Here is a 12,096-nt window from a genome sequence, read left to right on the forward strand (position 1 = left end):
TTGGAGGTGACTTCATCTGAGGTCACCCAGATCAGAGAGAAGAAACTGTGCTACTCCCTGCATCCCTGCCTCTCCCCAGCATTGCAGCAGTTGGGCAGGGGGCTTGTTGGGCAAGGGAGCTGGGGCTGCTCCCCCTCCAGAGCACCAGGAGGAAGTGCTGGAGCCTGCATGTGGCTTTGCCCCCATCTGGCAAGTGGCTGCCTGTTTCTCCTTATTTTTACCCATTTCATGCAGGCAGGATGGGTGGGCATTAAATTGAAGTTGTGGGTGTAGGTATGGGCTGTCTGTGAAGTCAGCTGTGTTCTGCTGCCATGGTGTGAATGCTTTACTGACTGTGTGTGGCACAGGTTGTCATCCCATACAGCTTTAGCAACTGGCTGATGATGCTTTTTTTTGGGATGGTTTGGGTATTTTTTGGACTTCCTTTGGATAAGGCTTGGCAAGGGGAGTTGAGCTTCCAACTCTACCAGCCCCAGGAAGGTCCTATTCCTGTTCAACCCCATTGTGTTTCCTAGGGGTGACAGTGGTCCAGCACCACAGGGTCACAACCTGATGCCAGGAGCACAGCTGAGGGGAGGTTTAGTGTGAGATGGGAACATGGAGCCCCGGTCCCAAAGCGCTGGAATGGTGCACATGTGCTCCTGCCCAGTTTGTCAGCCAGCCCATCCTCGGGTCTCCAGCCCTTCCTTGGGGACCAGCCCCTCAGAGACCCATCTGGAAAACACCTTCACATGGCTGGGGGTGCTGTAATTAATAAACAGCATCGAGTCTTCACTGGCGGAAAAGCAAAGCACTCCCCTCCTTCCCCACGATGCTCCTCCCCTAAACAACTTAACCTCCCCCCTCCTCCCAATTTCTGATCTATACCGGAGCTGTCATGCATTGATCGGCGTCTTCTGCGGGCGATTATGCTCCCAGGACGGTGTGCCGTGAATTCGCAGGGAGCGAAGCCAGCTGAGCGCAGGAGCCAGCCCTGAGCGACGGCGAACAAGAGCATGTCTCATCCCGGTGAGCAGCTGCCGCCGGCGTGAAGCGAGGATGAGGAGACAGCTGCCCCGGCACCCCCCGAGAAGCCCCGCTCCTGCCGAGCCATGTCCCGACCCCAGCGGGCTGTGCCACGGTCCGGGCAGCTTTGAAGTTAGAGGAGGCAGTTGTGTTTAAAAAGGCAAGAGATGAACTGAAGATTAAACATGTATGGGAATTATCCTCACTTCATTAAGTTTCCTGCGGGCTTCGGCAGTAAGTATTTTACTTGCGTTTGCAATCTGTGCCTTCTGGGTTAGGCGGAGGAGCTGATCCCACAGTAGGAGTATGGGGGGAGTAAAGGGAGTTTAAAAACGTGTTTAACCTAGCTCGTATGTGGCTGTAACCTACAGTGCCTTGTGCTTATGATTGAAGCTGTCTGGTGGTTATTCAGCACAGCCAAACCAAGCTGATATTATACAGGCTTAAGTCCTTGCTCTGAAGTTTAGCACACGGCATTTGAGACGCATCTGTATATTGGTGTGTGATGGACCAAACCTATTGCTTGAAAGAATAGGATCAAACCAAGTAAGTGTCTTTCTATTTGCATTTTTATCAAGTTATTGGAGGGAAAAAAAAAACCCCAACAACAAAAAACTTTTAAAACATAACACAGCCCCTGAGAGGATCTACAGAGGGCTCTTTCCTTGCCCAGGGGCTGTCTCCTGCCCTTGTGACACAGATACCACCCTAAGCGCGTGAAGCTGCGTCCAATTAGCCAAACGAGGCTGCAGGGAGCGACAGTGGTCTGGGAAGGGCTGTGCCTGCAGTGCCCCTGCTCCTGCTGAGCCCAGGTTGCAGCACCCAGAACTGCTCCCGGGAAACGGGCGTTGAAATTACAGGGGGCTCCCTCGTTATTTTTATCTGAAGTTATTCCTCTTGCCCTAACAAGGGGAGGACGTGTAAGGGGAATGGGTTGAGGAGCTCTAGCGTACTCCCCACCCGAGGCAGGGAGCGGGCAGGTTGGAGTGCTTGGCTGCTGGCACAGTATTGGTGCTGCTCCAGGGAAGTGGAAGTGCATCGTTGCTTGTGGATGTGCAAAGTCTTGGTACCTCTGGAAAGCCTCTCAAGTTGTTCGAGGCCCTTGAGGGTGGGTAAATGCCCACAGAACTCACCCTGGAGGCCCCCCCAGGCTGTGAACATCAATCTGTTATTTCTCTGCTAGAGAAGAGGTTTGTGCAGACATTGGATTGCACATGGAATGTTCCCGCTATGTGTAATTTCTTTTTTCCTCCCTCTTGCACCAGATGCTCACCTCTGGTAATTCTCCAACTCCAGAAAGGTCACTGGTATTGCATCAAGTTATCCCCAAGTTTCACAAGCATTTGACTTCCCAAAATACCTTTTTTCAGGCGGTTTCTGCAGAAAAGAGACGACTTGTTGGAGAAGAATCTATTGCTCACTGGTGTTTTTAAGGAACAAGCAAAGGCAAGCCAAACTCTCTCCTATTGCTGCAATCAGACTGAAACAATGGAAGTGTTATTTGTGTTTTAATTTGTTTAGTGTTACAAATTTACAAGGAAACAAAAGAAAAGTGACGTTCAAACTGATCTTCATAGGACCCAGGCAGAGATCCCTGTAGAGACAGGGGTCACAGCGCTCAGCAGAGCCTTCGGGAGATTTCTAGGAGGGGAAATCGGTAGTAGGAGCAGAGGTATTTCTGCTCCACCAATAAAGGCAAAGGCACAACCCTCCAGCCCACCGGCAGTTCGTTACACTGGGACTTTCAACTTTCATTCGGAAGTATATTTAACTGGTGTTTTAACCTGCTTCTAACCTGGTTTAGAAAAACAGAGGACTTTTCTGCAGGTGAACCTCTGGCAGAGAGGCAAAAGCATCGGCCAAGTGTTGTTTTAGCTGCCTTAAAACAGTCCCTCTGGACTTCCTATGCTCCCTGGACTAGTTCTATAGTTAGAACTGCAGGTCACTGCTCACATCTACCCTCCCCTCAAAGCTGGAGGGCTTCCATGCTCCCGAGGCAGCTGGAGGGGTCTGGGGTGGTGTGGGGGCTGCCTCTCCCTGGGTTGCTGGGCCTGCAGAGAGGGATTTCTGGCTGTTTGAGAAGGCTGCTCTGGCCAGACAACTTTAGGGCTCACGGACTTAGTGAGAGGGCACTCAGTCTTTGAGGGGGATGAAGCCAGATGGATCGTGGCGATCGTTGATGGGGGGTGGTGTGGCAGCTTCCCACTGCCTTGGGATCCTCACCGCAAAGCCCGTGCAGGCAACCTGCACCTCTGGCAGGCCCGCAATATGTTCATCATCTTTGCTGCTCCCCCCCTCCTTTAAAAACAGCTATGAAACTGTTCCTGGTCCCCCCTGAGCTGTCACCATGGCGAGGGACATCAGGCTGGTGGAAAAGGGCAGTGTCCACACTCGACTTTCAGCTTGTTGCATTCCTTGTTCTTGCTCGGTGTTGCTGGGGGACAGAGTTAAGGTGACGTGGCTGCTCCTGTTCAGCACATCTAGCTCTTACTGTATTCAGATTTCCTTTAGGTCTGAAATCCTGGGCTTCATTTTGAGAATAACAGGAAAAAAATCCCCAAACCCAACCAAACAAAACTATGTATCTCTGACCTTCTTTTTTGCATTCTAGTTACTGTTATGTATGCTTTAACTTAATTTTATCAGCATTCAGGTTAGAAATAAGGTACACGTTTGGGGTGTGTAACTGTCACTTTGATCTGAAATGTCTGAATAACACCATTGAATTTATCTGAGAAAGTACATAGACAAATTGGCCATAAGCACATCATTTATGGCCGGCAAAGGACAGAGTGAGGTGTTACAGATGAGTCTGCAGAGTAGCAGGGGAAGTGTCCAGCTGAGTCACCACCTCAAGCAGGAGATGTGCACTAAGGCAGATGAATTTGCCTTCTCAGCCTGGGCTAGAGGAGCAAGGAAAGGGCTTCAAAATGTGTTTTTATTCTCCAGAAGGATGCATTTCATCCGGAGCCCAGCTCCCAGGGCAAGGAAAGACGCTGTGCTGGCTGTCCTCTCGCTCTGAACACTCTCTGGCACAGTTGGTTGGGGACAAGAACTAACTTGGCTCTTCCACAAAGTCTCTTTTATTAGTACTCATGTAACTTGGCCAGTGGCCACACCACCTCCGGCTGCAATCTTGTCAGCTCTCCCAAGCAAAGCAGGGTTAGGCCGGGTCGTTTGGGGGATAGGGAGAGTTGCAGAGGAAAAGCCGGGCTGTGCCTGGAGTGGGGTTGCTGCCCAGGTGTCTGACACCAGTTAGTCCCGGATTTTGTGACCCGTAAGGATGCTTTTTCCCTGGGTGTCACAGCTTGCCATGTCCGTACCTGTAACCGCGTGTGTGAAGAGGGCTCTCTGAGCCAGCAAAGGTGTGAGAAAGCCCAGTGATCGGGCAACTCCTGCAGCTAGGGAAATGCAAATGTATGGGGTTTTTTTAAAGCCATAGATGCTTGCCTTCAGTGCCTGGGGCAACCACAGACCCTGCAGCTGGTGGAATCCTTTCTGACGGGGACCTGTAGCCTCTCTAGGAGTTTAAAGAGCACTCTAGGACTTTGTGTATGTTTTTCCCTGGTGAACACTGTGCTGGACATATCACTGGCCAGGTGGGAAATCTGATCGGATAATCATGATAACCCCTTCAGGCCTCAAATTCAACAACTTTGAATTTTATTCCTTTGGGGATGGGAAACTTAGCCAACTCTTGTGTATTAGTGTTGTCACCAGGGGGATGCGATACTTTGTTAAGATATCATGGGTGTCCTTGATAGGATAGTTTGGCTTGCAGTCCTTACTTTAATTACCTGACAAACAGTTGCCAGTGGAGTTGTTGGTTGGCAAGATCACCACATCATTAGCCTATAATGCATGGTTCCTGTAAAAGTCGTGGCAAAGCCTGTGTAGCTGCTGTGGACTTTGCTCCTTCCTTCCCTCCTCCTTAGCCTCGCTTCCTGAAGAGGAGAATATGTGGTTACACTGCAAGTGTGCCCTGTCCAAATAGCCTTGGATGTATTAAGCTATCGACCCACTGTCCAATTTCAGTCAAACCAGACCAAGACCTCAAAACAGCATCTGATGCTGAGCCTGGGCAGGTGAAAGTCTCATGCTTCCAGGCTCTGGAACCTGCACCCACGTTTTGGGTGGCCCCTGTTTGCAGGAGCAGCACAGGACCATTACCCAAGAGGAGAGGGAGAAGCTCTTCCCATCACCTCAAGAGCCGAGGGAAACTTTCTCCTGCTTGCTGGTCTCCTGCCCTGTGCAGATCCTGGTTGCAAAAGCCCCCTGCTCACATATGTGCCAACACACCTCCAAGATTTTTGCTCTTCCATGATGTTAGCTGTCAGGGAAGGCTGCATTATTTATTGACTCAAGAGTTGAGCGGAAAGGTGGAAGCACAAAGGTTACTGGACCTTAAAAGCAAGGCGAAAACAATAACCTTTCTGTAGGATAATAGCATGGCAGTCTGTACTGCCTGTGGAAATCTGCTTGGACAGTTTTAAAATACCACCAGAGAGGGAATAGTTTTTCAGTTCAGCTTCCACGTATTAAATAGAAAGTACTTCTGCAGTCACAGCAGCAAAACTTCCTTTGATTCCAGTTAACATGGGTTCCCTGCTACAAAACTGCATCCAGTTTCAGGAGTGTTTCTCACAGGTATTTCCCCTTGAAGGTCATCCCCAGGGATGAGCTGCCTGCCAAGTTCTATTTCCCACGCACGACCCTGTTTCCCTGCTGAAATCAGCCCTTTGCATGTCTCTTCCCACTTCTCGGTGCTCTCTGATCTGCGGAGGATGAAGTATCTGCAGAGTTTTGCTAGTCGCGTGTTGCAAGTTGTGCCTTTAATTGTTCGTGCCAATGAAATGAATCCTTTCTGTGTATATCTGAGGCCTCAGAAGGCCAAGTGTGTGTTTTGTTTGAAGAGTTTGTTCCATGTTTTGATTCTTTCTGACATTAAAAAGTAGAACTGTGAAACTGTAGGCTTGCCAGGGATCCCTGCTGCTGGTGAGGTAGGATTTCTTTAGGCCTTAGCTTAAGAAAGACCCCCATGTTTACCATAGGTCTGGTGTCTATGCATTATTTCACTTTTTGCTCGAAAGTCATTGCTGAGGCTGGTGTTTTCTGCCATGACTTGGGTGAAAATCATGACAGCTTTATTGGCTGCAGCCTGGATGCTTCTCTTCCTACTGCCTTTGTGTACTTTTTCAGGTAGTCTTTGCCTCCACGCCTGCCCCAGTTGCACAAGTGAAGACCTCACAGCACAGAGGTACCCAAGCTGGCTTTATTGAGCTGGTGTTGGTCCTGGACCAGTGTAGCTGTGTTAGCCCAGAGCTGGCTGTTTAGCACTGGTGGGGTGGACCTGGAGCAGGCGGACACCTATGCATCTGCTGTGATGTAGATGGCGTTCATCTGTTCCTGGTATTGTGAGGCTATTCATGCAAGTTTCCCATTCCCGGACTAGGATTTTCCTAAGGTGGAGGTGAAACACAGGTGGAAATGGAGTGTCAATGCTTTGCACCCTTGCTTGGATTCAGTGGCTGGTGGATGAATGTAACGCTCTTGCTTTGTGTCCTCAAGGGCACTGTTTTCAAAATGCAGAGAACCAAGCGGTTCTTCGGGTCTTCCCTCATTGTTTTTTCTAATGTCAGCAGGGTTGTCTATGCTGAAAAAAGCTACGATCCTTATTCTGAATGCTAAAGCGACAGGATGGATGTTGTGTCTGTGTCCATGCTTCCAACCCGCGGCTGCTCTCTGCAGCAAGTGACGGGATATGTTTGCAGAGGCAGTTTGAAAAAGTGATGCACCCAGAAGCAAGTTTCTTCTTTTTCAACTTTGCTTCCTACAGAGGGGAGGCTGGGGAGTGTGCATTTCTGTGCAAGAGAGCTTGTGTGGGGTTGATTGATGCGCTGGACTCTCTGGACACTGCATGTTTGCAGCGGAGACATCGGAGAATCCACCCCAGGCAATGGAAAATACAGTATCAGGCTTCCCAGAGCCTCACTTCAGGAAACTACCTGTCCAAGCGTTAATGTGGAGGAGGGAGACAGAGGAGAAAGGCATAAAGCCCCATTTGTGGATCAGAAATAAGCTGGTCTTGAATCTGGAGTAGGTGGTTAAAGGCAGTAGCAAGCCCTGACGCTTGCTGCAGGGTCTCAGCCCATCTTCCCCAGCAGCCGTGGGAGACCTGGCCAGCCTGGGAGCTGCATTCGGTGCTGGCGGGCAGGGGTTGTGCCAGCCCCCCGACGCAGGGCTGCCCTCCGCTCCGTGGGGCCCTGCTGCAGCCGGCTGAATCCCCGGCATCGCTTGTCACCTTGCATTACCTGACAGACAGACTCTGGGTCCGCTTTGGCCTGTGTAAATGTCACCTGTGCCGAATGCTGCCGGAGAGGCGGAGGCGGCTGGCTGCGGTGGCACGCAGGACCAAGTCCCATCTCCCCAGTCCCCCTTCACTCTGTCCCAGAGCTTCTTCCCCACTGCAGAGCAGCTCCTTGCTGATGCCACTCAGCTGCCATGCTCGTGTTCCTGGTTGTCTCCCAAACGAAGGGAGAAAATTCCTTGAGGAAAGTGATGCCACCCCTGCGAGCCCACAGCCCTTCTGGTTGCTTCCTCTTGGGGGATGCACAACAAAATTTTCAACTAAAATTAATGAGATTTGCAATCTCTGCTTTTTGCACTGTCTGAGCCATCCTGGCTCCTTTAGAATGAAACAACTTTGCAGATACTCAGCTCAGGGAATAAGAAACCCCAGTGTCAAGAATGCTTTGGCATGGCTCTTCTTGCATGCCTTCTGCCAGCCCTGCAAATTGTTCCTTGTGCAAGGATAACCTGCTAGGAGTCACATCTTGCATCCCTCGAGGGGCACTCCAGCCTGAAAATGAGAAGCTGAGAGGATTATCTCCCCAGGTGTGGGAGGGTGCGTTTCTGCTTCCTGCAGGGAGTGACTTGGCAAACTTATCCCAGGGAAGGATTGGGAGTCAAAGTTTGGACCAGCTTGCAGGAGTGCTTTGCTTTGATTCTTTTTTTTTTTTTTCTTCTAATTTTCTAAATGGGGTTAGTGTTATAAGGTGGATAAAATTGTTCATTGGTAAATGGAAGGTTAACACTGATGGTTTTGGTCAACAGGTTTGTCACAGCCTTGGCAGGACAACATGGCCAGGCACTGTGAAAACAAACACATTAACTTTGGTTTGCTGGATCAGGCCTTGGCAGACTCTGACTTTACCCCCATGTGCCCTCCAGTAGATATATTAATTTATCCATCCCTCTCCACCTGCAAACATTCCTTTGTACTTTCTCTTTGGTGTCTCATTAGCAATGAGAGACATCAGACATTGAAGGGGAGAGAGGGAGGCAAAAGCCCTCCGGCTTCCTGGCTTCAACCGTGGATCCCATCCCAGGGGCTAGGAGATTCCCCCGGCCACAGCCATTAAACAGTCTGTTGGCATGGACACGAGCACACCATGGGGCTTGCTCTCCGTCTTCTTGAGGGAAAACCATTCTCTGGGTCCTTATGCAACTTGGAGCCTTTCTAATGGAAAAACTTAGTGGTGGCAGTGTTTTTGTAAGATCTGGTGTAAATACAAACATTCAAGTAACACTCCCGGGAGCCTTTTCTTATTGGTTTAAGTCTTCTGCATGATATTTTCAAAATATACCCTTTTCTGTGTGAATGGAAAAGGATGAAGAGTCATTCTTCTCCTTAGCTGTCCCGATGTGATGGATTTCTGCTCAGTCTCCCCTTCAGTGTCTTATTTTCCAAGCTGAAGAATCCTCAAAGGCAATGCTCTTTATCTAGTTGTTTAAAGAGGCATAAACCCAAAACTTCTTTAGAAGTCTGTGCTACAGATGCTGGGGAGGACTGCATGCTATGGCACCAGGCTGCTCGCAGGTGATGAAAAATGCATTTGCTTTTCTGAAGCTGATAATGGCATAAGTCAGGAGGCTCCTTTTAAGTCCCAGGAAGCAACGGAGGTGCCTCTGTGAGCCGAGCTTTTAGGTGAGCTGGGGGCCAGGCAAACAGCACATCTTCTGCCCACTGCTGAAGGCTTTCCTGTCTGCGGGGTGAAAGGGTTTTGCACCTGGAGGCCATTACAAGGTAGGGATTTTGCTGTCTACTAACAAAACAAGCTGCGTGTTTCCGTGACGGTGGCAGGGGGACGTGGGGTGAGTCTCTCCAGCAGCAGGCAGAAGCCCTGGCTCTGCCTCCAAACCGCCTCGCTGCCTCCAAGGCTTCTGCTGTTGTCATTGAGCTGGCTTCCTCTTGCTGCACATCGCTTTCCCACTGGGAGAATTGATCCAAAAAGCCAAAGCAAGAATTGACAAAGACCTTTTCTCCCCCTCCCTCTGCAGAATTAAGTCTGAAGTGGGTTGATAACGGTGAATCGAGTCCTCCTTGACTCTGACAAATGTCTTTAATGTTATTCAGCAAGCTGACCTTTTCCCGTCTTTATTGTGCATCTTCCCTTTGAATCAGATTTGATTGTTACTTCAGGTAAAATAACAAACACTGTCACGTAAATAACTTTGCAGTAATGTTAAAGGGAGGAAAAAACCCAACCAAACAAAACACCAAAGCGCTGCCTTACTTGCAAATGCAATGGGAACAAGCATCCTCTGTGCCAGCAATGGAAAACCAACTGTGTGACCTTCCCAGACAACATCTTTGTCTTGCTTCTTTAGGGAATGGTCTCCTGTGTTGAAAAAACAATAGAGGAACAATGTTTCATTGAAATGTTAATGACAGTTAATGCTAACTGGGGTTGGTAAATTCTAGGGGAGGGAGAAAAGGTCATGTAAAACCTTAAAATACAGCTAGATACGTAACCCATCGAGACTAGTGAGTGTTTGATGCCTGGCTACCCTCTGAGTCTTTGAGATTGGTCTTATGGACACTTTAACACTGGACACTTAAACACTGGACAGTGTTTAGGCCTTGGGTGAGGTGTTCAGCCTTGGAGACTGCCCTGAAGTGGCAGTGATCAAGGTTATATTCCTTTTCTATGCCACCTCTTCTCCGGTGGGGTTCAGGGGCAGATTGCCAAACTGAGCAGCCCAGTAGCTCCATGAGCTCAATGTGCACTGGAGCTTTTCAGTGTGGAAGGAGGAAAACCCTCTTCCTTTGCAGCTGTGAGACTGTCTGCCCAGGCGTGTCTGTGTGGCCACAGCCTTTGCTCCGTCTTGTACTACGTGACGAAAAGTAATGGACAAAATATTTTGTGTGTGCCTTGTCTGGTCATCTGTGTTGCTCGTCTGTCATGGGCAGTCTCTGTCCTGCACTCCTCTAGCTTCTCCTGAAGAAGCAGCCTTCAAGTTTTGAGAGCTGGAGGAATGTGTGAAATAGCATGAATGATGGAGAGGTAAATGGGTGGGAATGGGAAGATCTGAGCCATGGGAAGAGGATCCTGCTGAGCATGATGTCTGCTGGGCCACTGCAAGGAGCAAGAGTGCTTCATAAGGCATGAGGAGGGCTTGTGGTTCCCAGCCTGGCCAGTGGGGATTTCATGGCTTTGGATTTGTGCTATCTCCAGAGCAAGCTTGGACAACAGAAATGGGACCTCAAGGAATAGTTCAGAGAAAACTAGCCTGAGGCAGACAGCAGGGCCTTCTTTCAAGTCAAGTGAGGCACTGAAGTAGTAAAGGAAGATTTGATTATTATTATCATCTTCATAATACGATTTGTTGGTTTAGTAACTCTATTTCCTGTACGATAACCAATATTTTGGTCTTTCCCTTTATAGAATAAGGCATGTTTGCTGGCTGGCATTGAGCTTTGACCAAAGTCTAAACTGCCACAACCAAGGCTGGACCACTGATCACCGTACAGCCAGGCTTGCTCATGGTGTATTGCATCTTTCTGCTTCTCCCGGTAGATTCCCCTGTTCATGCCAGCTCCACATCTGTGAGCCCGTCGTCAAGCCTTTCCACGGGAAATTCAGTGGACGGGCACCACAGCTACCTCGAGCCCCCTGCAAACACCTCCCGGGCGCTGCCGTCAGCCATGAACGCGATCGGGTCTCCGGTGAACGCGCTGGGCTCGCCGTACAGGGTTATCGCATCCTCCATCGGCTCACACCCCGTCGCTCTCTCCTCAGCCCCAGGCATGAATTTTGTGACACATGCCAGTCCACAGGTAGGTTAATGTGTGTGCTTCCTTGGCCATGATTCGTGGTGCTCAGAGCCTGGTGCTCAGTTGCGTTGGCTGGTAGAATCTGGTGTGTTTTGGCCACTTAAGGAAATAGGCTGTAAAAAACAACTATTTCCAGCATGTGAATCTTTCTTTGTAAACCCCCATGGCACAGAGGCAGAGAAGACCTGTATATATTTGCCCAGAGAAGCTGTGGATGCCCCATCCCTGGAAGTGTCCAAGGCCAGGCTGGACGAGGCTTGGAGCAACCTGGTCTAGTGGAAGGTGTCCCTGCCCACGGCAGGGGGTTGGAACTGGATCATCTTTAAGGTCCCCTCCAACCCAAATGACTCTGTGTTTCTATGATTTCAAAAAACCCTGCATGGTGAGGGGATTGAGTGAATTCCCAGGTCTTTTCTCACCAATCCAGTTTCCTTCCACTGTATCTATTGCAGTGTGTCTAATTACTGTACATGGAAATAATTAGGGTAGCCAAAGGCTGCAGCATGTGAAGCAGTATCCTTACTCCTGCAAAAGGATATCTACTTTGGGTTTTTTATTTGGAAAGGGGACAGATATTCTAGAGGGAGACAAAAGTCAGTGCTAAATGCCTGCCACACACTCTCTGATGCATGTAAACCTTGCCTGGAGAAAAATCAAGTGCTCCCATCCTTACTGTCTGTGCTCACTCAGGTGCTGAGGTTTCCCCTCCAGACAGGAGGGAGACCTGGGGGTTGTGATCGGTGCTTCCCCAGAGCCATGGATGGGCTGGGAACCTCCCAGGGTGGCTGTTTGGGGCAGGGACCTGCTGCCCCAAAAGCCTGCCACCACTTCTGGCATGGCTGGGACCAAGGTGACAGTGTGAGGCTTTGGTTGTGTGCTGAAATGCTCTGGGATTGCAGATCTAAGTGGGAATTTTGCTTTTTATTAACAAGACTTTGCATTTTATTGGTGGGACCTGAAGGTAGGGAGTGCTG

At 49.6% G+C, this 12,096-nt stretch overlaps 1 protein-coding gene across 1 annotated transcript in view; it reads left to right on the forward strand.

Moving 5' to 3' along the window:
* Positions 1-1,137: 1,137 nt before the first annotated feature.
* Positions 1,138-12,096, forward strand: part of LOC104514203 (retinoic acid receptor RXR-gamma) — a gene marked incomplete at its 3' end in the record, with an annotated part of 14,201 nt that continues 3,242 nt past the window's right edge. Inside the window, exons 1-2 of the mRNA XM_010157809.1 lie at positions 1,138-1,239; positions 10,866-11,125. Of these exons, the coding sequence (XP_010156111.1) occupies positions 1,191-1,239; positions 10,866-11,125 (309 nt within the window). The remainder of the gene's footprint in view (positions 1,240-10,865; positions 11,126-12,096) is intronic.

The sequence above is a fragment of the Eurypyga helias genome, unplaced genomic scaffold (assembly GCF_000690775.1).
Source record: "Eurypyga helias isolate BGI_N326 unplaced genomic scaffold, ASM69077v1 scaffold1468, whole genome shotgun sequence".
In the NCBI taxonomy this organism is placed as follows: domain Eukaryota; kingdom Metazoa; phylum Chordata; class Aves; order Eurypygiformes; family Eurypygidae; genus Eurypyga; species Eurypyga helias.